This window comes from Crinia signifera, chromosome 4, assembly GCF_055691185.1.
Source record: "Crinia signifera chromosome 4, ASM5569118v1, whole genome shotgun sequence".
Lineage (NCBI taxonomy): Eukaryota > Metazoa > Chordata > Amphibia > Anura > Myobatrachidae > Crinia > Crinia signifera.
This window is the reverse complement of record NC_139220.1, coordinates 257071236-257098754: the sequence shown is the minus strand read 5'-3', so window position 1 is coordinate 257098754 and position 27519 is coordinate 257071236. Positions and strand designations below refer to the sequence as shown.

Below are 27519 nucleotides of genomic sequence, written 5' to 3'. Positions count from 1 at the left end.
GTCAATATAGGGCTTAAACACTAAGGTGACTGTGGCAGTACTGCCGCCCACAGCCCTTCCGTCTGTTATGTGTTCAGTGCAGGCAAAGTGTTAAAATAAAATTAAAACAACGGGTTTAGATCATTGGGTCGACCACTGAAGGTCGACAGGCCTTAGGTCAACACAGACAAAAGGTTGACGCAAGCATTAGGTTGATAGTCCAAAGGTGGACATGGAGTTTTCACATTTTTTGGGTCCCGGATGTCAACATAATCCATGCTTCAGGCACGGTGCCTCGCTATGCTTGGCACACTACTATATTCTCTCCCCGCATCCTAATGGATGGTAGTGCGTGAAATACCGCCGGTACATGTTGGCTCAAATAAAGGTGAAAACCCCATGTCGATCTTTTCACTGTCGACCTTCCCAATTTTGACCTAATGCTTGTGTCAACCTTTTGACAATGTTGACCTAAGGCCCGTTGACCACTTAATGTATGTTGACCTTAATGGTGTGGAACAAATGACCGTATACCAAAATAACATGGTCATTAAATAAATATGGTTAGGTGCCAGTGTGCTAACATTGCCTTTGTCTGAAAGTGGTGGTCCTGCTATTGCTACTACAGTTTCATGTGCTAGAAGAATGTCTACTGCGGAAGCACGGACCAAACAGGCATATTATGTAACCTCATATGATGCAGTATGGTCTTGCTCTTAGTCTAGTAGAGATGTCCTCTCTTGAATTAGGCACATCAGTGCCCTCCCCCCACCCCCCCTCACACACACACACACACACACACACACACACACTAAGGCTGATATAGCTTTGTGTCGGTCTGACACTATACTCATAGAGAAGCCTTCTTCCACCATTTCTGTAGCCTCTGCAAATGTGAGGATGCAGTACAAATGAAGATGGAGATGGTGACCTTTTGTGAAGCTATGTGGATAATTTTTGAGGCGTTGGTATAAGTAGGGATGCTAAGAATTTAGGAACCACCTCCTTGTTACCTCATTTGCAACGGGTTCATGCTTGCTTGTTAACAAATCAGAAAAAAGCCTATAAAATTGTAAGCATTCCAGTATTGGTTACCAGGAGTTTGGACCACTACTCACTTCAATCAAAGGTTCTCCTTCAAAAAAGTTGGGGCCCAAACAAACCATGCACTTCAGCCATTAAAGAGGCAGTCCTACCACCGAAGGGCTTGGTTTGTTAAACGGTTTGGGTACTTGTGTAGTTTCACGGCGCCAGCATGGCGCCATGCTACTTCCGCGTGTACGCTCGCCACGAAATATGTCCAAAAAAGTAACTTAACTCCATGCCAACATGGATAGTTCATACCCCCACTATCCATGTTGGCATGGAGTTGATTTTAAATAGCGTGGCGAGCCACCGAGCCCGCAGCGTGGGGGACTCTGACGCCTGGCGCCGTGAAACTACACAAGTACCAAGGTTTGTTTTTTCTATTATGTAAAATATAAAAGAACATTTCTAATTGGGGGTATTGGTGATCTATTTTTTTTTTTTTTTTAGACAAACCTTTTTTGGGGTATTGCTCTCTAATACATTACTAATTTGCTGCGCCTGTGCAAACCCCGACTGCAAATGGCCACAGCGAATTGATCCCTCGCCGGGAAGTTCAGAATAGAGGGAGGTTGGGGGCGGTGTCAGTGCTGGGCCATGGAAATGCCCTGCATTTTATGGGCATCCCCATGAAAACGCTGGGTGTTCCCATGGGCATGTGGGTGGATTGATGCCTGCGGGGGGGCATAAGGGGCTGACATCATGTACCCTCTCGCCATAGCGGGCACTCGCAAAAAAGTCAGTTCAGACTGACTCTTATTTGCAAATGCAGGAGAAATAATTCAATGGTCGACGGCGAGGGGATGTAAACGGTGGCTAGGGGGCTCTCTGGCACTCTACGCAGCTTACAGAATCAGTCCCCTAGTTTGTGCGGACCCTGTCCAGCTCTATGGCCACATCGCATGTCTTCAATTCACAATTGAATGAATCTCTGGCACATTACACACATATGAACACATTGGGGCAGATGTATTAATCCTGGCGAAGAGATAAAGTGGAGAAATAGTCAATCAGCTGTGTTTGAAATATGACAGTTGGAAGTTGATCGGCTGGTGCGTTATCTCCTTCCACTTTATCTCCAGTTTATCTCTTCACCTGGCTTAATACATCTGCCCCAATGTGAGAAGTGCATTCTACCTAAATGAATATATAATTACTCTAATTAGTGGACATGTACAAAATGTGACTTCATAAAGTCTTATAGAGTTTTTGGAACATAGCACCAGCCTATGTTTGTTACTGCTTTGTTATCTTAGGCAAGCATATGTAGGTGTTGTGCTATTATTCAGTCATCATGGGAGTATATAGCTGCTGGTGCATACATAAATGCTGTGCAGGTAAGCATTTAGGTCATCTGTGTGTATTCACCTTTACAGCTTTTTTTTTTTTTTTTTTTTTTTTTTTTGCTGCAGTGAGCAAATGCTGCTTAAAATGGGCAGATGGCATTTTTAATACCACTCATGTTTTTTAAGACTTGCAGTAAGTAGTGTAAGCTTTATAAGCAGGTGTTAATTGTAAGCGTTTAAAATGCACTCTCAGCCTACTGTATCAAAGTTCCTTGATGCTGATAGTCTGTAAAATGTAAGCTAATCTATCTGTGCACACAATTTGTGTAAATGTAGCCAGCACTACAGTCAGTGTATTGATATGTTGCCTGAACGATTTCGATATAAGCAGTGTTGGTAATCCCGGTTATGGAGCAGCTATACTTGAATCATTTATCCACCTGTAGTGACTTGGTGACTGCTACATGGCAGAGGCATGATTGGATGTCATGAAAGATGATGTACACAGTATCAAATGAAATAGGATAGGTCTTCATAACCATATCAGGAACCGCAAAGTTAGTTTTTTGGAATCTGTTATCCTAAGAAATATCCTTAAATATATCCAGTTTGCTTTGTATTATAGTAGGAAAAAGGAAGGCTACTTATTGGTTAAATATAAAGTCACTGGGCCATATTTAATTGTGCCCAATTTTCAGTGATGGGAAATCGTGGGGTGATATTCAATTGGTGTTTTTATTTGTGCATAACCCCACTCTAACATTTCAGTGGGCTGAAATTTTAGAGTGCCAGTCGGCATGCATGGGTCCTAAAGACTACACAATAACCCACTGGTTTGATTCTTAAACTTCCTGACCTGCAAGCCCTGCATGGAAGGAGGATTGCACTGCACTCCTCCCACCCACTCATGCCCCCCTCCTGGTTGAATGCTTTGATATTTGCATTGTGCAGTGTCTTAGAAACAGACTTGTCGATTGGTGGTGGGCTGTCTGTTGTATCAGCCATTGACTGTGCGGCAGGGTTGACACAATGTCATTCAGACATATCACTGGTACACACCCGCTAGATTCAATTGGCAGCAGTACTTAACCATGGGAATATTTGCTGCTGCTGGGGCTATTCAATTACAATCTGCGATAAGCTTGCAGGCTCAACTGGTGAAACCCGGGGTAGGTTCAAACAAACTGCCCTTATGGCAGGTGATGTGAATGCATTAAGCTATAATTCCTAGACGTATGGTTCCTGGAACCTATGGGTTAACATGTGTTAGCAGCAAATTTACCGCACAAGAAAAAGTGCCTGTAATTGAGGCTTCTATCTGTTTTCCCTGCGCAGTAAATTACCATGGCTGCTTCTTAAAGGTTAAATTACTTTGTTTTTTTTGCTTATGTTTAGTAGTCCATTTCTGAATGTTCTGGAACATTGAAGCTGGCAAAGTTGTAGAAAACTAGAATCACTTTGGAGACGGCCACAAAATGCAAACTTTATCCTTTATTGTCTATTGTCCTGAGGCAGGAAGCAATTAAAAAAAACACCCGTGAGGAAAGTTGTGGATCATCCTATAGAATGTTAACACTGCTCCTCACCCCTGTGCGGTGGGAATTCAAGTGTTGTGCACCCCAGTGGCCACTAGATGATACCAATTGAACATCCTGTGCATAAAATACCAGTCATGTCACCTAAGCTTGGGTACACACTATAAGATATATTGAACATTGTTATGATGAGGACCATCATAGTGTATACCCTCAAATACACCTAATTTACCATTTGATGAATTATGTGGTTGCTTAGTCCCATTAGGTGTTCTGCACGTCCAGCTTGACCATTCCACTGACCTCACGGAATTGTTACATAAAGCGTTTAATGATATATGGCTTTGCTGTATGATGCATTGTGTAGTGTACAGAGATGACCTATATGGTTAAATCACATCTCCGGGTCGCACTGTTTCGGTGCATACCAGACTATGAAAATGAACAAGTTACGTATAGAGCGATGTTTTGCTTTCACTCATTTTAGACTCCCAAAAGTAAGAATACAGCCTATGCACCAGCCTCTCCACCCCCCGCACGCGGCCTCTGTTCCCGCTTTCTGATGCTGGGTACTCACCTGGTACACAGCTGAGTAGTGCAGAGTCAGACGAGGCATGTAGCATTGACGCGGGTACCAGAGCCATATCTCATTAAGAAAAGAGCCACGGGTTTGCCACCTCTGTGCTAGAGCAGTGTGTGATTCCAACTTTGTGGCAACAAAATGATCTCATGCACAAATATAGTTAATCAAATGATGGCTTGAATCTGTTGTGGAAAAACATGCACAATGCCCTGACCTTAACCCCTCTGTGATAAATTAGAATTCCATCCATGAGCAAGATCTTGCGATATGGCCACTTTTTATGCGATACCAACATATTGCTGCATTTACCCGCGATTGCAATGTGAGGAGCATTCCCGTGTGCCTCGCAATGCAGTTGCAGATAGATCCTACCATGGATATGTCGCAGCCCATAGCCACTAGGATCGCATGCAAAAGGATACAATGTATCCTATGCGATCCTGTCCCCTGGGAGCTGCCCGATGAGATGGCGGGGTATTGCAGGTGACCTCTCAGCCTAGTGGATGGAGGCCTTTAGCCCAACATCAGTGCTGGGTTTCAAGCCATGTTCCAAGAAGATTGGTAACTAGATACATATTCGTATGGGTTTGGGGCTGAAATGCTGTTGTGTACATACATTTGTTATGTAGTTCATACACAATTGGTCCCCTCACTACCAACACAACAGCTATTTCTACTTTAATGCCAGTTTTAACACACCATTCCTAAAATGACTTCCTTTTTAAGGCTTCTGCCCTGTAAATAGAATGATATTATGGTTCTTGTTTGTTAAATGTTAAACTAAATTTCATATTTGAAAGTTCTCTCAAGATACTTATATGTTAGTTGGGTGCCCACTATAGTTACTACGCTCATACCCACACTATCCATGTCGGCATAGAGTTGATTTTATATAGTGTGGCGAGCGCATCGAGCTACCAAGCCCGAAGTGTGGCGAGCCGCGCGGAAAACTAAGCAAATAACTTAGTGGGCACCCAACTAACATATAAGTACAAATATTTTTTTTTATTTTATGGTTAATGATCGATATAAAACGTTGATTAACCCCTTCCCGACATTTGACGTACATTTACGTCATGGTCGGGATGTACTTCCCGACACATGACGTAAATGTACGTCATGACTTCAAAGTGTCACCGCGTCTAGAGACGCGGTGACAGAGGGACGATGTCTGCTGTCCCTGACATCTTCCCTCATTGCCCAGGGGGGGCAGCGATGCCCCCCGCCATGGGCGATCGCTGCGATTGGCTGTTCAAACGTGAACAGCCAAAAGCAGCATTTACTGTGTGATGTTTAAAATTTAGACTCTGCTGCCCCCTAGTGTCCAAAAAAAATAAAAGAAAGTTGAAATAATGATGTAATAATAAAGTTTAGATATGGTCTATGTTAGTTATTAACTATTTTGAGTGGTATGATTATTTGTCTCACAAGCAGAAAATTTTACATTTTGCAAATAGCAAAATGTTCAATTTTTTTACGACATTTTGGTATTTTTCACAAAAAAAAAACTGTATCGACCAAAATTTACCACTAATTTAAAGTACAATGTGTCACGAGAAAACAATCTCAAAATCACTGGGATAAGTAAAAGCAAAAAAAAGTTATCCCCACTTAAGTGATACATGTCAGATTTGAAAAAAAGGGCTCTGTCAGGAAGGCAAAAACATGCTGCGTCGGTAAGGGGTTAAACAAATATGACGCTGGCATGCATGAAGAGGAAATATTTTCCTATTGCCAGGTTAGTTATCCAGTAGTTACAGAGCAGATTTATCAAGTAAATGCACGTGATTCCAAACAGCTGTGCTTTCTAGATGGTATTCATTTCTGTGCTAAAGATGTCAGGGAACATATGCCATCTAAAACTTTAATGGCTTATAATGCCCACACAAAGCAATTTTTTTGGGCACAAGCATGTAATGGGCTCCAGCAGGACTATTCATTTGTTTTGCTGATGCCATTATATCTGTTAGAGCGGAAATACAACCAAAGTTGGCCTTTTGGGCATGCAGGCTGGCAGCATACTCAGTACCTTGCACTGGTTTAGCTCCTTTATGTAGCTAAACATTGCCTTTGGCGTGCCATGCTTAATAAGGACTGATTGCATACGACACTCACGAAAATCAGCAAAACTATTGGGTATTACTTATTGGGTGCCCAAAAAACGTTCAATTCCCCTGAATGAGGTAAGTATGAAACTTGATGGTCATAGGCAGTTTGCTTAATCATAAACAGCAATTAAAATTTGAGACCTCTGGTTATGAAGTTATTGAACAACAGCAATCATACTATATCTATAAAGCTTCAAGATGTAGATAGAATAAAAACAAAATTCTGAACTTGAATTGGCGGGTCCAGATGGTTAATAGCGTACGAGCTCCCGTCTAAAGTGACATAGGATATTCAAGGTAGAGTTTAGGTGTTAATAGTGGCTAAACCCGAACAAACTAATGGGCACAAGGAAAATAGTCCCATTTGCCGGCTCGAATGGGTGACTTGCGCATTTTAGTTGACGAGCTGAAAGGACATCGTCGGCAGCCATATGTGCCCAAACAGAGCTACCATTGAATATGACCCGATGTACAGCATCTTCTAGAAAATTCAGCAATTAATTAGAATGCTGCTGCAAATAAGCCACACACCACACCTAAGCATGAGGCAGCTGGCTGAGTGCTCTTTAATTAGGATTTGTCTGTGCAGGTATCCTGTAACCATGTGAGCTGTATATTTTGTTATATTTGGAGCAAATTAACAACCATTGATTGCTGCCATTCTGCTAACACAGGTGTGCCTACAACCTATTAAATAAACATTTACACAGCACTTTGGTTCCCCCCAACAAATCCGATGGTATGTGAATATTTAAGCATTGCACCTTTAAACTCTTGCTGCTGCGCCCTCTTATGCTACGTTTAATGCAGGTATTTGGAAGGTAATGGAGTCAATCCAGTGATGTTGCACATGCAAAGAGAGGTATTATCTGCGCACACACATTTCTGTTACACCCCATGGATAAGGCAGCGCTAGGGTACTGTGAGCAAAATAACCGTTATCTAAACTTTGGGCCTGATTCAGACCAGTTTGAGAGGTTGCCTATACTCTCAGCCTAGTGAACAGGTCAGCGATGCCCTACCGAATGCCTCTTCTTCCCCCCCCCCCGCACCGCCTGCACAAGAACACATTCCCACGAAGGCTGGGCAGGCGCTGACATGAGACATCCGCCGCCTGCCCCGAGCAGGAAACGCCACGCCTATCGTCCCAGCTAGTGTGAAACTCACTAAAGGCGTTTGCACAGAGGGGTCTGTACATGCGCATATACGCGCATGCACAGGCTCCCACCATCGAAACCGGGGCCGAATTGGGACCCATACAATCGTGTCTGAATCAGTCCCTTTATGCCCACGCTGTGGGTCTGTAGCTGTGCATGCAATCACTGAGGATATAGTCAAATTGAGCTGCAAGCTTGAACAATGACAACAAAAGGGTGCTAACTGTGCGCAGGAGTGCACATCGTTAACATTAAGCATACACACTACACTTTAAAAAACAACAATTTTGTTTTTGAAGAAACTGGTCATAAGGGCCCTTTTGAGAGCCCACTTCTCTAGTGTCTACGGGGGATTAAGAGCATCAAAATTTTCTATCTGGCTGCTACAAGAGACGGCATAGAATGTGCTGGAGAAAAAAACAGAAGTCTATTTTTATTGAATATATTCAAGCTTGTAATGAAACGACAATTGTTTTTAAGCTTGAAGTAGGATTATGAGATTTTTTTATGTGACAGAACCTATATATGGTATTTCTCCATCTGCAAAAAAGAACTTTGCACTCAGACTCCCTGCGGTGAAAATAAAGCCATGCGATTAACGCAGCAAGATACGCTGTACTCAAGCGAATGCTATTTAAATTGCGAGAGACATTTTCTCTGGGCACTTAAGATAACATCACATTAACTTTCTACTTTTACCAGTTGAGCCGCTGAATGGGTGAGTAAAGAGCTTGATACAGATGTGCCTCATGTACCTAGCCTCCGTACATGCACAAGAGCCACGCCAACTTGTGTAACCCCTTTCACTTTTATATGCATTTTACATGCAAACTGCTTCACGAGGCTGCTTTGAGCAATTTATATGAGACTCTTATATCTGGGTGTGAAAGTCTGTACAGTTATATGAAGCATAATGGAACTTGCTGTGAAAATAGTGCAGCACCTTGTTGGTGGGGCTCAATTGTGCCTGGCATCACATGCTGCATCATAGTGTAGTGAGACTAGGGACCTTATTATAGTTCACACGCAGCTCGTACAGCCTCCCGCACCCCCCCCCCCCCCTCATTCGCCAAGCTCCCCGCACAGCTGTGAATGGATGTTTTTGCATAAACATCCATTCGCAGCCTTGGGTGCGGGGGGGGCCAAATCATTGATTGAAACATACACCCAAAACTAAGACACTCTTAGGTGTCTTAGCTTTGCATGTTCCCTATGCGGAAACAGGGTGGGCATGTCACAAGCAGAGATAATGAGCCCTGGCACTCTAAAGGCCCCAGTGTGATTTAGGACCCCTTTCATCTGATTTTGGGCCAAGGAATCTGATAAAAAGGGGCCCAAATCTCATGTCTTTAATGTCCCATTCCGATCTGATGCGCATGCAAATGGACCACATGCAATATATCTCAAGGGGAATCGGCTTAGACTTCTGCAGTAGTGAATGGGGGAGGTGGCTTAAGAAGAGAGATCTGTACTAGTTTCATTGACTAATTCAAATGTCTAATTGTATTCTTCTGGAAATATACTTCTACTTGTATGTATTTAAGGAATGTTAGAGTATCTTGTCCTTTTCTAATGTTTACTGTGATGCAGCAAAGTGGAATGTTGTGCGTACTGAGATGAGTTTGACAATGAGAGTAAAAAAGTGCTAATTTAAAATGTGGATTGATGCTAGAATATTGATTTGAGACTTTAGAGCCCTCCTGTCTTGTGTGCCCCAAGTCCCCAAACCTTTATTCCAGCTCTGCTCACCAATGCCTCACGAAAATGGCATGCCTGATGAATGTAAGACAACTCGACTCTTAACAGATTTGTATTAAGATATATGGCTCTGCTGGCATCACTTTGCATTTTTTATAGTGTTGGAGTGGTGCGCTCTACACCTGTCTCCATTCGCAGTAGTAGGATCAGCCTCTAGGCTGATATGTCCCTCTGTGCTCCCCATCACCTGGAGTAGGCAGTCCCTGTCTCCTACAATTCCAGGAGTGTATTCCCATAGAGACCTTAGCTGAGGGTTCTGCCTTGGTTGCAAAGGGCACAAAGTTTAAGAAGCACAAATTCAAGTGTTTTGTATGTCACAAGATAGGACACAAAGCTTCAGATTGCAAAAAGAAAAATACCAGTGGTACACAGAATCGGCAAAACCAGTCGGCACTGAACGTAGCAGAAAAGGATTGCTGGTACGTGGACTCGGGAGCCACTAGGCATTTTAACTGCAATCAACATTGGGTCAATTCTTTGACACCATGTATACCCACTACAATTCGAGGGATCGGGAACAAGGTCCTTACTGCTTTGCAAGCTGGGTCAATCACAGTACATTTAAGAATTGGAGGAGAAACCGTTTTACTGACATCGCCATCAGTGTATTGGAGAAAAAAGTAAAAAAAGAACAGAGTCAAATTTGCAAAGGGCAGGTGTATGGTGCTTGACAGGAGGGACTGTAATTGCTCCAGAAACCAGATGCCACCAACTGTATGTCCTGGACACAGAGCAGTGTTAATGACGTCCTCGGACGATATCGAATCAATGGAGCTGTGGCACAAACGTTTAGGTCATCTGGGATATGACAACGTTCAGAAAATGATGTATGGAATGCAAACCGGAATCGCCTTGAGCAACTCTGAAAGACCTGTGTACGAGAGTTGTATAAAAGGAAAGCATACACACAACCCACTTCCCAAATCAGTAAGAGCAGTGACACCGCTAGCTCTAGTGCACACCGACGTGTCTGGTCCAATGGAAGTGGAATCGATTAGTGGTTACAGATACTTTATGACTCTCATCGATGACACGTGAAGTTGTCAGAAAAATTGTGGATTACAAAACCTTAGTGGAGACTCAGACGGGTCTGAAGTTAAAGATCCTGCGATCTGACAACGGTGGAGAGTATGAAAACAAACTATTAGCTAAATTCCTTCGAAAATATGGCATAAAGCACCAACTAACAATTGCCTACACACCGGAACAGAATGGCATGAGTGAGTGGGCAAACCGCACAATACAGTAGTTGAAAGAGCACAGACGATGCGAAGTGACGCTGGCCTAGAGAAAATATTTTGAACAGAGGCAGTATCTACTGCAGTTTACCTAAAGAACGGAGCACCTACAGTAGCTGTTAAAGGAAAAACACAACTGGAGGCCTGGTCTGGGAAAAAGCCAAGTGTTGTGTCTTCGGGAGTAAAGCTTTTGCCTATATACCCAAAGAGAAAAGCAGAAAAGTAGATCCAAAATTCATACAATGCATAATGCTTAGCTACTGCGAAGAAAGTAAAGGCCACAGACTTTGGGATACAGAAAATCTAGAGATGTAGTGTTCCAGGAACCAGCACCCATATTGAAAGTGGAGCAAGAAATGTATGTATTGCTGGATGTACAGGCAGCAGAAAGTGTGTCTGAAACAGACGGTTAAAGTGGAAACCCAATCTCGGAACAGTTTCCATTAGAAGTAACTAAGGTGTACCCGCTAAAACAGGGGTGGCCAAACCGGGCCTCGAGATCTACCAACAGTCAACATTTTTAAAATCACCTAGCTGGTACACATGTTGACAAAAGGACTATCGACACACTGACTACATTCTTGAAGAACTGTGGACTTGAATGTGGTTTAATGTTTATTCAGTTTTCACTGTTTGCTTCTCTTAACCCATGTTTTTCAGTTACAATGTCATGTTCTTTTATATGTAACCGCAGACAGCTTAGAGCGAGGGGGAGTGTTGGAGGGTTGCACTCTGCACCTGTCTCCATTCGCAGCAGCAGGATCAGCCTCCAGGCTAATATGTCCCTCTGCGCTCCTCATCCCCTGGAGTAGGTGGTCTCTGTCCCCCACGTGCTGTGTCAGTTACAGCGTGCCTTTACAGAGAGTGACCACACGCCCAGTTTGTGTCCATCACCACGCCTTGCTGTGTAGAAGCCTGTGCTGACAGTGTGCTTTCGTTACCTCAGATTGTGTGTCCCTCGCTATGTGCCGGAGATGGAGCCCCCACAGTGTGAGGAGAGACAGGTCAGTGCCATTATAAGCAGACACAGTGCGTCCCTGAGCCCTGGCAGCTACCCCACGTGGAAGGAGCTGTCAATCACCGCCGGGAGAGTCCCTGGATAGCCAGCGATGGTGTGGGAGTGTGCATTAGGGCTCATCACTGGCCCGTACACCCTGGATGGTTTTGAGCTAAAGCAGCTCATATGACCAAACCGAGCTGCTTTCAGCTAAAAATCGCCAGTGTGTATGGGCCTCAAGTCAGATTGACCATCTGTGTTTGATTCCTACATCCAGGAGTTCCAAAAGCCTGGTTCTTATATTTACTTCTAGATTGGAATGCTGTTAAATCTAAATATGTTTTTTTATAGGTTTGTTCTGCACATAGACCTATTTATTTATTAACCGTTTCTTATATAGCACAGCAAATTTCCTTGTGCTTTACAGTTGGAAACCATGATCAAACAAACTTGGTAGTTAGTCATTGAGGGAGGAAGGCCCTGCTGACCAGCTTAATCTATAATAAAATAGTAATTCATACACAAGCATAGGTGTTACCTATTGGATAATGGTCCACCAAATTGCAATGGTTCTTTATTGCTTTATGATATGGTCACAAAGCAATGTTGGTTTGAAATCAGGAGGATGGGAAAGTGAATAAAGAAAAGTGAGAATATGTGGACTGTACAGTGGGGATGTAGTTTTATTGGAAAATGTATAAAAGTTTTGAAGGGAGGTTCAGAATGATAAACTCAGGGGTATTTTTCTGCCGGAACGCTCCGGAACACCGTTCCTGAAGGTCAGATGAAAAATGACCTCATCAGGAACGGCGTTCCGGAACCTCTAGCAATGAAAGGAGTGAAAGGCAAACTGTTCAGCCAGCCCGCCCCCTGCCTCCGAGTGCATTGACATCACGTCATTGTGTGCATCCACAATACAACACACTGGTGATGTGACGGCGCACTGACGCCCTCCCGAGATGCGCCCACTCCCGCCCTCCCGAGATGCGCCCACTCCCGCCCTCCCGAGAAGCGCCCACTCCCGCCCTCCCGAGAAGCGCCCACTCCCGCCCTCCCGAGATGCACCCACTCCCGCCCGAGATGCGCGCACTCCCGCCCATGCTCTGAGTGCCCAGCGACTGTGAGACTGTGAGTATTTGTACCTGGGCACTGCCGCATAACCTGTGGCTCTTGTATGAGAAAGCAGCAGAGGTGTCTGGGGTGACCAGGGTGGGTCTGAGGGGAGAGTTGGCCTGCTGGTTCTGGGCAGGGTAAATGACCCCCATATGGGCTACTGGGGGACAGTCAGGGTCCCCTACATGCAGGATGTCAGCAATGCAGTCCTTCTTACCTGGGTCCAGAGGGGGGGAATACAGTGTCCCCTACTCCTCCAGAGCAGTAAGCAGACCACAGTTTTAAGTGAAAAGCTGCATAGAATGGGTCCACACACTGCTCTGTCCTGTCTGGTCACAGGGCCTTGTGCTGTTGCCTCACACACACTCTTTTAGCTATGGAAGGTACATTTTTCATCTGCCACAAATAGTACAAAAATAAATACCTGTGTACTGTATGTATGTGTGTATTTACATATCAGTGATTTGTGTACATTTTTATATATGTAGTGATCCCTCCAGGATTAGGGCAGGGAGCAGTGGGGAAGCGGGCAGTGTGAGTGCACTGCTGGGGGCATAAGTGTATCTGGCACTGAGGGTACATATGTGTATCTGGCAATGCACTATTGGGGTCATATGTGTATCACACCTTCATTTTCATTGCCCCACACAATTTTTTGGCACACAGTACCACTGAGTATTTTTGTAAGTCTTGCACTACTAGCTGGGGGCATTGTTTATCTGGCACTGCTGGGGGAATTGTGTATCTGGCATTACTGGGGGAATTGTGTATCTGGCATTACTGGGGGTATTGGGGGCATTGTGTAACTGCCACTGCTGGTGGCATGTGTATATGCAGTATGGTGTTACTGGTGGCATGTGTGTATATGGCATGCACCAAATGACACCGTGCCCATTTGGTAGCTCCACCCTCATCACCGCCCACTTCTGCCCCGCCCACAGTTCCCATACAAAAATAGCACTGGATAAACTTACTGTACATCAAGGTTTGAAGACTAGGGGGATTATTCTGATTCACTCAGAAAGGCACAATCACTCTAGTGGACAAAACCATATGCACTGCAGGTGGAGCTGATGTAACATGAGCAGAGAGAGTTAGATTTGGGTGTTTCATTGTTTCTGTGCAGGGTAAATACTGGCTGCTTTATTTTTACACCAAAATATAGATATCTGCTGTTAAATCATACCCACCTGCAGTGCATATGGTTTTGTCCATTAGAGAATGATTGTGCCTTTCAGAGTGAGTCAGAATAACCCCCAATGAGTATTATTGTGCATGGGATGACATTCCAAAGCAGTCCTTTTGAAGAGCAGAGAGGCCAGGCTGTGAGACTATTTTGAGATAAGTGAAGAGATGTACATTGGTGCAGTTTGGTTTATGTTCTTGTGTAAGAAAGTATTTTAGGTTGAATACTGTGTAATCAATACTGGGTAACCAATGGAGGGACTGACAGAGCATATCTGCAGGTGAACATCAAGTGAGGAAAATTAGCTTTGCAGCTACATTGAGGATGGATTATAGTGGTGACAGTCTTTTTGGTAAGAGCAGTAAGAAGACTATTGCTATAATCATTGCGGGAGATAACGAGAGTGTGAATTAGAGGTTGTGTAAGTTTCTTTATATTCTTTACTGTCCTATTCTGTCTCTTCACCAGTTCTTTGCAGCCGTCTGATACTTATCCCAGTCACCATTGAGTTAATAAGGGCCAGATGTACTAAGCTTCAAAAGTGATAAAATGGAGTGATAAACAACCAGCCAATCAGCTCCTACCTGCCATGTCACAGGCTATGTTTAAAAAATGTCAGGTAGAAGCTGATTGGCTGGCTGCTTATCACTCTCCATTTTATCACTTTTGAAGCTTAGCACATCTGGCCCTGAATATGCTAAATAGTAAATGGTTAGTCAAGTCAGTCACTCATGTGCCCCTTCAGAATCAGACCTGTCTTTTAAATGCAGCTTTCTCTTAGTTGCAATTTACATTCATTTTTCTAGTTTGCGTGCGAGGGTACTTACATTCATAAACGTAAGGTGCAAAATTACCGGAATAAAGAAACTCATGGAAATAGGTAGATCAAATGGGGTTATACTGTAGTTTTCCTACCCAGCTGTGCACATGAATTATACGGCTTCATATCTTATTTGCAGAATTTCTGGAAGATGGAGTTAAGATTGTATCTGCCTCACCCATGTGACAGGCATTTTTCATTGGGAAAGAATATGAAAACATGGTAATAAACATTGTCCAATGTCTACAAAGATGATGAATGGAGGTGTAGAACAGGGCCTTGCAGCTGTTAGCTGTTCTCACCATTCCAAAGCAAATTGGCTGGTGTTTGTTACCATGGCGACGGGCCCATCAGTGCCTTTTTGCAAAGTGATAATGGCATTTAACACGCAGATAAAAGGCTTCCTCATGGTCTTTCATATCCTGTGCTTTTTTGGCGATTTAAAAGGAAAACTTTTTTTTAACTTCTTAGCTCCTCTTAAATATCTATGGAAAACCTGAAGTATTTTTGAGTCTGATCATTTATAAAAATGTTAACATTCCTTTTTGTGTAATCGAAATGGTTTTATATTCTTGTTTCTAGGATTTTTGAAATCATCAGGACTGTGTGCCCGCTATGTTACCTGCTGTGGCAAAATACTGTGGAAATGGGCAGACTAGAGTGGTTCTTATCTGTTGTCTTATTTTTATCTGATTCTATTCTCCCTTTCACATTGCAAATGCCAGGTCAGACCCAGGATTTTGACACTGGTCTGTCCCGGGAGCGATCTGGCATTTACGCTGTTTTCTGCTCAGTGACCCAGCTTATTGCCGGGTTGCAGCATCTTCCGAAGCATCGGCACGTCCGGTGTGGGAGGAGGCAGCACTCCTCCATAGAACTGAACGGGACCTGGGTCGCTCAACCCAGGGTACCCGTTCACACTGCTCAGCAGCCTGGCTCCGACCCGAGAGTAACTTCTTTAATCTGAGGTCGGGTTGCTGGACCTGGGATATTCAATATGGCCCTGTAACAAGGTGCGATGTGAAAGTTTTTTTTTATATGAATGCAGCCCGTTTTGGTGTGTTAATGTACTTACACATAACTCCATCTCACTGGTGGAATACTGTAAATATGAGATGAGGTTAACAGTGTGTTTGCACATGCCTTTATACAGAACAGAAGCACATCTAACTTTATCATGTGTTAAAAGAAATGTATACAGAAACACATTGTGGTTTGTACTTGCAGTTTAATGTGTTAGACACATTCTAATCATGAGACATTAACATCTCTCTAACCACTTGACCGTGCTCTAAGGAACAAACTAAACTCCAAACGGAACACATTTGTATAGCTCTGTATTTAGGAAACCGTTGCTCCAGGTTGCAGTTTTTTTCCTACAGATGCTAATCTTGGTGGAAAGGTAATATGGGTACACATCTATCTACTGTAGATGAAACAGGTAGTGTTTGATTCATTAGTCACTGTGACCTTCCCTGCTCTCTTGCTATATTTATTTTGTTGCTCTGATGTAGTACTTTATGGTGCCAATTGATTTGTGTAGCTCGTTCTTCCATAATCCTGAAGGCTCTGGACAGATTGCTCTTTCAATTCTGAAATCTAGTCCTCATTGGTGCAGTTGTGTGTCAGTAATGATGTAAAAGAAAGATGTTGATTCTTAAAAAAAAACATTAACCTGTTGGTTTTAGCTTTCATGGTCTGAATATAAATCCTTTTACTTTGGCAAAATGGTGAAGACCTGAGGTGGTTTGTTTTGTTCCATGGACCCACCCTTCAACTGAAGGATGGGGTGATTACATCTGGCTTTATTATATTGTATTACTACCCATTGCATGTTTAAAGATCAGTTCTGTCAGTGATCGTGCTCAGTGAAAACAATTGTGGGTCCCGGGGACCCCTCACTTTAAAAAGTTGGGGTCACACACACCACTGTTTCTGGGTCCCATCATATATTCTGCTTTTTGAGCTCTCCATATAGCACCAGACCACCTACACATGCACCATAGATAGGATGGAAAGGGGGATATGCATTGTCATATTGTTTTATTTCTAAGACATCTGGACTGTCTTATTGACCATGACAGCATATGAATAAATGATCTAATATTTCCCTTTAGCAGAATTCTGTTTATGTATTTTTAATCACCATATGTTTTAGGATCATCCACTTGCTGTGCAGATTTTCTCCACCAGATTTTCTCCACCACGTGTTTCTCCGCCTCTGGTATGTCGGCGGCCTCCTTGATCTGAGGAAGCCGCCGACATACCAGAGACGGAGAAACGCGTATGTAAGCCTCTATTAAGTTGCCAACTACCGCTGATAACTACAACCCATTGCATATTGGGCTAACAGAGACTGTGATTGTACTGTGGACCTGAGTAACATCTGAGCCTGGGAGTGTGGAGTCCAGTTGGAAACAAGCAAAGGGGGCACTTATACCCCATACAGAGAGACTGCCTAAAGCACACCAGGAAGGAACATCCTCAAAATTACATCTATATGGCCACAGAAGAGATTTACTCTCTTAATGCGGGACTGGTAACTATTATCCATTGCCTCATATAAATTGAAAAAGCCTTAATTACCAAAGCCTCATTATATATCAAATATAGCCTCATAATGGTTCTATATTGATTTTATGTTATATGTAGTCTGTCTTGTATGTCTATTTTATTATGTTAGAAGTGCACTTCGATAAATAGTTTTTTATGCTATATATGGAAAATAAATATATTATGTTTTGTATATACCAAAATTGTGCTGATTGCTCTGGGTGTAGCTGCGCCTCCTATAAACAGAAGTTGGTGATATTCACTGATTTCAACCCCCAAAAAGTTTCCACCAGAGGATCACAAAAACCTCTGAATATAGGGGGCAGCAACTTAAACCCAGATTAGAAAAAGGTCCTCCTGTTTAACACATTAAAAATATCAGCGCTCCTGTGTGGCATACTGTCACAAACCCCCCCAGCCCTATTTAAATGAAGCTTCAGTCGTGCAGTAGATGGATTGTATGACTGATTATATGATGGATTGTGAGTACATTGTGTGTCCAAAAACCACCAAGGAGTCCCGGGGAGTTGAAGGGAAAGTGGGACACAATCATGATTGTAAGCAGATCTTTCTAATGTATGGCCACCTTTTAGAGTGATCATACTAGCTTTAAAAGCACATACGATCTGCATATGACTGCATCAAAGATGATGGATAATACATGCAGCATGTATGATCTAAGGCTTGACCCATGGGACCATCCATCCTATCGATATTCCACACAATTGATCGCGCGACCCACCGAAATTGTGCATTCGGGCCGGAGAGCTTCTGGTGCCGAGCTGAGGAGCAAGGCTGTGCTGCAGAGGCAGCCTGTTGTCGCTCGGCTCGCTGTACTGGGGGAGGGGGGAGCAGGTCCTGGGCCCCTCCACAGGCCTGGGTAAAAAGTACTCTTTTTGTCAGACTGCAGTTATTTTGTTTTGTGGGAGGAAACTAGAACACCTATTGAAAACACAAACAAACATGGAGAGAACATACAAACTCCACCGAAATAGGAACTTGATAGCCAATGACCTCAGTGCCAAGGGAGGCAGTGATGCTAACCAACCGTGCCAGCATACGTGATTGCAAACCCGTCTTTTTTATTGAAATTTGGCTCAAACACCCACTTTTGGATTTCATGAAACCCTCTTTGGACAGCACTGCATTATCTAGGAAGCGTTAAGTACTGGTTAAGTTATTTGCCCTTAACACAACTTATAAATTTAAATGATGTTGGGTCGCGGAGCAATTTCTTGACAATGTCATATTGGGTATTATGGTTCATAGTAAATATTACACACCGATTTGTATTCCAGGGAGATTCCTGCTCAGCCTTTTAATTTTTACTTTATTGCACCAAGCAGAAGGTCTAGCTAGAGGTTACTCAACCGTGTATATTTTTTTATTAAGTCTGCTGGTTTTATCAGGGAAATGCCATAGATTATTAGACAAAAAAGGATTTAGGCTGGTGTTTTTATTTATTTCCATTAGGAGAGTAGAATTGCGTGTGTCACATCTCAAGATGAAGTGAGCTATTTAGCTCGCCCAAGCAGCATAAAGAAATCATAGGAAGATGATCAAAGTACGTCATTACTCTCACATAGGAAAGTAGAACTTAAAATATAGTGAGTTGTGGGCTGCGAGACATTCCTGCACCAACATCCTTAATAAGAACAAGATTATCCTGAGCAGTAAAACCTCCGAGCTATTGCTTTCACAGAATAAGTAGCTGATTATTCTGCACCGGCTGCGCTGCATCAGGGAGAATATGGAGTCACTAAAAGGTGATGGATACAGATTTATTAGTGAATTAACCTTAGTCTCCATAGTCAGGTGGTTTCCAGATTGCTCTTCAAATAGCTCATCATACCAAAAGATACAACAGGAGCCGGTGATTACACAATTTAATTGGGACGAACAGCCTGCTATCAGCCTTGAATGTTTTAAATGTGTGTATAGTAAGGACAGCTTACAGGTGCTGGAACACAGAATGTATTGGACCTAGATCGGTATTAGATTATCAATGTACCAATGGATCTGAAGAGCAGCGGTTTGAGCTATTTATGGGTTCTGTTCATTCTACCGGCGATAGCATTATGTGGGCCACGCATCGCTATCGCTATGGCCCCTGCACACAGCAGATCAAGTGATCTAGTCAGATCTCTTAGAAAATGGATAAAAATCGCTATGTGTAGGCCCCATTAGGGACAGATTTAACATTAGTTATATCGGATTACATTCTATGAATAATAGTGCTCCAGCCAATCGGCTCCTATCATACTATTGAAAAAAAAAAAAAACTGTTCATAGCTGATCATCTGAAGCACCATTTATCATTTGCAAGCACCATTTATCATTTGCAAGAATACAGGTGTGTGCTCATATATCTTGCTTCAATACACCATGCATTGGGAAATGCCTGGCATGATTGACCTGACAGGTCCTGTGCAGCTCCATGAAAAGGGGTGTGGCTACAGAGGGATGTGGCTTAGTGACCCAACCCCTTTGTTTTCGTCATGGGGGTCCGGGTGGTGTCTGGTGAGTGTCTTGTCTGCAGTGCCGGCTTCTACAGGGTGATAGGAGATGGGTGCTTCATGCAATGTTAGTGTTCCACTCTGCCCTGGGCAAATGGCCAAAATCGCACGGTTTCCCAAAATCGCCAATTGAATTGCTGTAAGAATCACACTTTTTGCCGCAAATTTAAACATTCTGAAGTGGCAATTTTTCTATTTGCAGCCAGAGGTTTTGCCATTAAAAAGTACACAAATTACAAATTTAATGGGATGCGAATTCGGGAAAACTTTACTAAAAATCGCCACACAAACAGACCAGGTTTTGATGAGGGATTTTGACAGAAACATACACAGATTAGTGCGATCTGTGCATGGTTCTGTCCCAAAAAAAGTAAAAAAAAAAGAGTATGGTCCCCCATCCTGAGCATAACCAGCCCCGGGCTCAAAGAGCTGATATGGGCGACAAAAGGAGTAGGAGTCACCTGTATTCAAGAACTAGCACCCGGGCCCAACCAGCCAGTAGGGTAATGCCACAGCTGATGCGGAGACTTTTTAAACAAATGCCCCCCCCGGCCAAAGCATTAACCCCCTGATTGGTCAGCATGGGCAGGGATCCTGGGGAAGTGGCGTCCCCCCCCCCCTCCAGAATTTTCCTTCCCATGCTGACTGTCCCTGGTGGCCGTGGGCGGTGGACACAAGGCTGATTAAATCAGTAAAAGTAGAATAAACTATTGGGTGTTGTGGAACTACAAATCCCAGCAAGCCTGCACCACATGCAGGGACTTGGAGAACCACAAGTTCCAGCATGCGGGGCATTAAAGGGCCCACTGGGACTTGTAGTTCCGCAACGGTACAAATATTGAAAAAATACACACACACGAACAGTAAAAGTTTATTACACACATAGCCCACTCATACAATACTCACCTACACTATCTTGACCCGGTCCCCTTGTCCAATAGAATCCAAGTGGGGTTCCTGTTGAGAGAGAACCTACTCACCAGCCGGCTTCGGGACTTCTCTGGGGGACCCCTGGAACTCTGTAGACACAGGACGGACTTGCCGCAAATTCACATCTCATTAAATAGTCGAATTCAGGCAGAAAAATTTGCGATTTTAAAAAATGCGATAAGGTGCGATTTCGGAAACTTCATAAAAATTGCATCCTGTTAAATGTCTACATTAAGACGCATTTATATTCACAAAGTTGCATGAAAAGTCACTACCAAGACATAACACTGGAATGGCTGTTATCTTGCAGGGAGGCTAGATGTATGTGGGCACATCTGTATAATGGTTTCATCTTAGTATTGGTAGTGTTTTGAGTGGAAAAAGAACCCAGTGTTAAAAACTGTCTAAGTAATGTTTAACACAATGTAGTGGTGTGTGGAAGTAGAGGCACTGTATTTCGGCTAAGGCTTAATGAAGACAGGTAACAGTAGTGTAACAGACCTATTACCTAGTTATATGTAATTATGTCTCCAGTAAATTGCTGAAATGTCACGATCACACTAATTAGGGAGGAATGCCACCCTCAGAGACCGCTGTCTACCAACTGGTTCCGTCCTGCCATGAAAAATGTGTCATTTTATTTTTTGTCTGGAATATTTCCTGCAGTGAGTATTAATGAATTGGTTGCCGTCATAATGCTTGCTGTAATGTGTTTTCCGATGATTATCTGTCATTTGGGCCCATTAGCTGCTTCCTTTAAAGTCAAATGACTTTAGAAATGCAAAACTGTTAAAGATCCCCATCCTTTAATGGATTGGACTATTGTACCATGCTAACTGTTAATGAGAGCATGCACCTTCACACACAACCACGTTCAGGATCACTGTGGCTTAATCTTATGAGGCATGCTGTAGCTCCCTTTTATTTTGAATGCTAAGGTATATTAAGGAACCATTAATCCCTTTGTAAATGACAGGGAAAGGGTAATCGCTCTCCCTGCACATATAATTATGGCAAAAATGTTTTATCAAAGCTTTTTTTTATTTTTTTTTCAGATTGGGATGCTTGAGAATTATTACCACTTCTATCACAGCAAGACTATTAAACGGTCAACGTTCAGCAGCCGGGGGATGCACAACTTCCTGCAAATGGATCCAAATGTAAGCGATTTATTCTTAGTAACTGGGTTTGTCAACCTGTTGCATAAAGTGGTGGCAGCATCAGGTTTGTGCATTAATGTTCATGTGGGTGCAATTCTGGAAACATTATGCTGTACCTTGCTTTCTCTTCTGTCCATCCTGCTTTATTGTGTCATCATTGTTTGCCTGAGCTGTATTCTGTGCACAAAACATAAGGTGTTCTGTTCCATGAGCGGTGTTAGCCTTTGTCTCAACAGCGACATTCCCGCTGTCAGAGGCCTAGCGCGTTCCGCAAGTGTTAGGATGGAGGGGGGGGTTAGTCATTAACAAAATAGGTCAGGATTATGAAAATTTGGGTGCTGCTGTTGGTATTCTGACTGTCTGGATACCATACCCAACTCATTTTAAGGTTGTGTCCTGTAGAGAAAATGATAACTGGTCCCCGGCATGGTGTTGATGGTTTTACCAAAGTAGTCATGCTTCACACCACCATTCTTAAAATATGCTTTTGTTTCATATCTGATCTAGCAAACTTTGAAGACCAATAGTTTTGGCATTCGCTTAAGTTTATTTATCAGTTTCTTATATAGCGCACACATATTCTGCAGCGCTTTACAGAGAATATTTGAACATTCACATCAGTCCCTGCCCCAGTGGAGTTTACACTCTATATTCCCTACCACATATACATACATACATACATACATACATACATACATACATACATACATGCACACACATTAATTCTAGGGTTCATAAGTTGTAAGTAACCTACCAGTATTTTTGGATTGTGGGAGGAAACCCATGCAAGCATGGGGAAGAATCATACTTGCCTACTTTTTCATTCTCCTCTCCGGGAGAAGCCCGGAGAGGAGACCAGACTGCAGCATGGATGAGGTGGACTTCACCAAGCCCCGCCCCCATAGCAGCCAAAGGAGTCAATTCGCAGGTGCGCGAATTGGGGACGGGGCTAAAATGACGCAAAATGATGCAATTTGCGTCATTTTAGCCCGGCCCCTCGCCGTGGACCCGCGAAAATCACTATGTAGTGAAGGGGGGGCTGCGGGGACAGCGTGGCTGATGCGGGAGACTTGCCCACCATCCCGGGGGGCCGGGAGGGGGACCCAAATTCCGGGAGGGTAGGCAAGCCTGGGAAGAATATACAAAGTCATCCTAGTTAGGGCAATGATGGAAATCGAAATCAGTACTGTGAGGCAGTAATGCTAACATCACACTGTTTGTGCTGCCCCACTGTGGGACAAATGGGAAATAATTAAAACCTGTCCAATTAAGTGTTTTATCCAATGTATCTAAAAAGTACACAGCGGGCAATATATCATTGGGTGCTTATACACAATATGTCTGGACAGTGTTGTTCAGACATATTTTATTGGCCATGCAGCACAGTAGCTATAGAAGGAGATATATTTAAAATATATATTGATGCATTTTCCCATGTGTCTGACCTGCCAATCTTCTTTACATTGGCTGCAAGGACCACTGACATCACAGCCTGAGTGGGTAAATTTTAATGCCTGCCCAGTTGTTAACATCTGACCTGGCATATCCAACAGCTGGTTGGTCAGTGTGTATATCTTAACTAATTTGCCCCTGTGATGGCAGGTCATCTGCCAGGTGTTTATCCAGCCTAATAGGTCTAGAGACCGTCCAAGCAAGTCAGCCACTTCACACCTGTTGATTCCTGGTGTAGTTAAGCTTCGGGCTCCCTAGGGAGCTGCACCACACTCAAGCAGCATCGCTTATTACAGTGCAGGCAGCCTGTGTACCGCCATCACTCTGTGAGGACACAATACATCGGACCCGCATGCTAAAGGTACTTCTGTTGCGAACTCCATTGCATTGTGTTAAACATCGGATGCCCTGTGCCATGTACTCAATTCATTCCTAAGGGCTACAGAGAGCTGCCAGAATATCATCTCCCTTAAAAAAAAAATTCACCTTTTATACAGTGACATTGGAAGTCGAGCATAACACCCGGAGGAGTAAAATTTCCCCTAGGACACCTTACTGGCTATTTCGTTATAACTAATCTAATATTGGGACATAAAGTCATTCTAAAATGATAATTGCACACTTATTCCTCAAGCAGGATCCGCTATTAGAGATTTTTTCTTGACTATATTGTTTTTATTTTATTTTTTTGCTTATTGTGTTTTAAATAAATGTGAATTTTGTGACCATTGGCGCTCTTATATTTCTAAATATTAGGTTTAGAGGGCAGCATCGAATGCCATCTGTACTAGACACACTGTATCTATTCTGTGATGGAGACCTGTACATGAAATATTGTAAAGGCCTCTTTAGGAAAAGTGTTTGGGAGCAGTGCAAATGCAAAAAATACAAATGAACACATGCAAGCTAATTGCCGGGTGTGGGGGGGGGGGTGGGAAGTATATTACAACCGATTACAAGTAGGACACTATAATCTTTGGAGAGCGATGCACTTGCTGCAGAGTCAGCACCTTTTTTCTGGCATTATAGTGGTTAAAGTCTCTCTCTGAGATGAAAGTGCGAGTTTGGAAGTGTTTGCAGAATTCTCTGCAGTTATTTTTGGATTAAGCACAGTCTCTCCAGACTTGTAATGGCACTTCTATTTCCTAGCAGATTGACATTTCTACACCCTCACTCCATTCACACGTACTGCCTTTAAATCGTTGTGTTCTTCTGTTCTGTGTAGCACTGTGGTTTGTACTGGAAGTCCAGGGGCAAGAGAAACGCACATGAAACAAACAGCATGCCATTAGCTAGCCTAGATTTCCCTATCTACATGCTCTGACTTAGGGCTATTCTGTAGTATATCTGCAAAAGCTGCTGTAAAATCCCCTAGCTGTTTGATGGTCTCTTCCTGGAAATGTTTGTGTGTGACTTAGTCTAGGTGACACAAATGATTGGGATTTATTGAACCGTAAGGGCAGACTAGCCCTGACTCCCAGCACTGCAAGCAGGTAAACTTGTCTGAAACAACATTAGGCCTGATTCAGAGTTGATCACAAATGCAAAATCCTTTCTTAAATGGGCAAGACAATGTGCACTGTAGGTGGTGCAATTCTAACATGCAGAGAGTTAGAAATTGAACTCTTTAATTGCAAATGCAAAAACACGAGATTTGAGAGAATTCTTGACGGCAAAACCAGAGGAAAGTGGTCAATTTAAACCACTTTCACACAAAATGTTAACTTCCATCGGCAAGCATAAAAACACTTAAACTCAAAAAGCACATCAGTATACATTTTCATTATCTTTGTACCCCAGTTTCCATGTTTTGCACTTTGTTTCCAAAAATGACATTTCATTATTGCCCATTTTGAAAATAAGCTACAATGTGCCTACTTAGACAGTCAAGGGGGTTTCCCAGGGTTTCTACATCAAATCTAAACATTTTGACCTTCAAATATTTTTTTTTCCTGCATATACTTTGGTAACAGCAGTTGTGAAAATGACTGTCCCATTGATGTCCCAATTACTTTTCAAAGCTGCTTCACTGCAGTGGTGATAATGGTCATCATTGTCAGATGGCCTTTGTGCAGTTCAGGTATGCTGCAGACTGTCCTGTGTTCCATGAACAGCAGTGGAACACCTGGAGTGGTAAGTAAAAAACAAAACCTGTAGCTCAAAGCACCGACACCTATCAACCATAGCTATTAAATGAATCCCCCCTTTGTGTAAAAAGGTTTTCTTGAAAGCAAAACTTAGAACTATCATTCTCTGTGATAATCTTATGTGAATTACAACAAAGTAGTTTGGAATCGCCAAAATTGATAAATACTGTATACTTCCCATCGCTTTCTCTTTTCTTAAATTTCTGCTACCGTATCTCAGTTTTACTTGTGTTACTTGCTTAGTTTAAAAAATTTGCTTTACTTTTTTTTTTTTTCAAGTTTCTTTGCACCTTTACACAAAGATAGTATCATGTTTTGATGCTTTCTCAATAATGGTACCAAATTTATGCAAACTTCAGTTGCGTCCTCTGCAATTTATACAACTTTTTTTTTTTTTTAACTCCCTGGTTTTCACAGTTCTGGGAATAAGTGTTCTGCTTGTCAGACAGTAAAGGAGAGACTGATCTTGCAAGCTCCTGTTTATGTACTTTTAAAAGTGATATTTGAGTACGTTAGTCGTGACTAATTCTTTACAAATGTGAAAGGCTGAAGATAATACCGGAATTCTAAGAAATAGCAGAACTATAAACATACTGCAAAAGCTGTACTTTAATCTTATAATTTGATTTACAGTTTGTATTGCACATTTTGGTAAATTACATAAGTGAAATATCTATCTACTGTTTAATGGTTCAGCTGACCTAATAGCAGGGATTCTGGTAAGAGAATAGCTTTGTAGAAAAATCATGACCTTGTATTTGTTATAAACACACCTATATATGTCGAATTGTGTTTTGTATGTGTGCGGAGATCCTATTCTGTGTGCAGTTACATTTACGTACCTGCAGGGGGCGTGTCCTGTATCGGCATTCAGCAACTCTGCACATCTCCGGACCACCAGGGAATTGGGTGGGATATGTTCTGTGATTTGACCCAGTGGCAATTGTAATCCCCAGTTCCCATCTAAAGACTAAAGTCTTTGGGATTTGGGATGTCTGGCATGGTTTCCCTGTTAATTTCATTGTTAACCACAAAAATGTAATTGTCAGAATGTCTGGTACAGGATATGGAGTATTACCGGAGTGTAATCCGAACACTGGGAATAGTCATCAAACAGGTGATTTAAGTTCAGACTGTATCCAGACTCTTGCTAGATTGAGTCTAGATTGACAGTCATAAGGTAGACCACTATTGGTCTAAAGCATGGGTTCTCAAACTGCGGCCCTCCAGATGTTGTGAAACTACAAATCCCAGCATGCCTTGCCACAGTTTTGCTTTAAGGGAGTGTTAAAACTGTGGCAAGGCATGCTGGGATTTGTAGTTTCACAACATCTGGAGGGCCGCAGTTTGAGGACCCATGGTCTAAAGGGTCCAAAGGTCGACATGAAAAGGGTTGACATGCATTTTTTTACAACATCTTGAGCCGACACGTTCCGACAGGTGGTATTTCATACCCTACCATCCACTACGGCATGGAGGGAGAATATAATAGTGTCGAGCGCATCGAGGCACCGATCCCTAAGCAGGGCAAGCAGACGAAATACACTTGACATAAACACCCAAAAAAAACCCAGAAAAACTCATGTCAACCTTTTCAGTGTTGACCTTTGGACCCTGTCGACCATTAGTGGTCAACCATATGATTGTAGACCTAGACATTATAGATCTAAAATACCATAACCGGTTCAGACATGCACATCATATGGATGAGATCATGAAATCAAGTCCGTTCTCCTAACCTGCTCCTTCCCAAGTATTCAGTCAGTATATCTAAAGGTGCCCATACACCAGTGATGGCTAAAGTTGACACTCCAGCTGTTGTTGAACTACACATCCCAGCATGCCCTGCATCAATTTTAACATGGCCAAATAGTAAAACTGTAGCAGGGCATGCTGGGGTGTGTAGTTCAACAAC

General features: G+C 42.8%; 1 protein-coding gene and 1 long non-coding RNA gene across 4 annotated transcripts in view; one reads left to right on the top strand and one right to left on the bottom strand.

The window, feature by feature from the left end:
* Positions 1 to 27519, bottom strand: part of LOC146075261 (uncharacterized) — a 136650-nt gene that overhangs the window by 12315 nt on the left and 96816 nt on the right. The gene's annotated exons all lie outside the window — the stretch shown is intronic.
* The window catches only part of PCSK6 (proprotein convertase subtilisin/kexin type 6), a 124965-nt gene that overhangs the window by 15467 nt on the left and 81979 nt on the right, over positions 1 to 27519 (top strand). For all 3 annotated transcript variants that reach the window (XR_014473543.1, XM_083184288.1, XM_083184289.1), the window contains exon 2: positions 21901 to 22005. Coding sequence is in view for 2 of the 3 variants with exons in the window: in XM_083184288.1 (XP_083040414.1) it covers positions 21901 to 22005 (105 nt within the window). In the remaining variant the exon portion in view is untranslated. The remainder of the gene's footprint in view (positions 1 to 21900; positions 22006 to 27519) is intronic.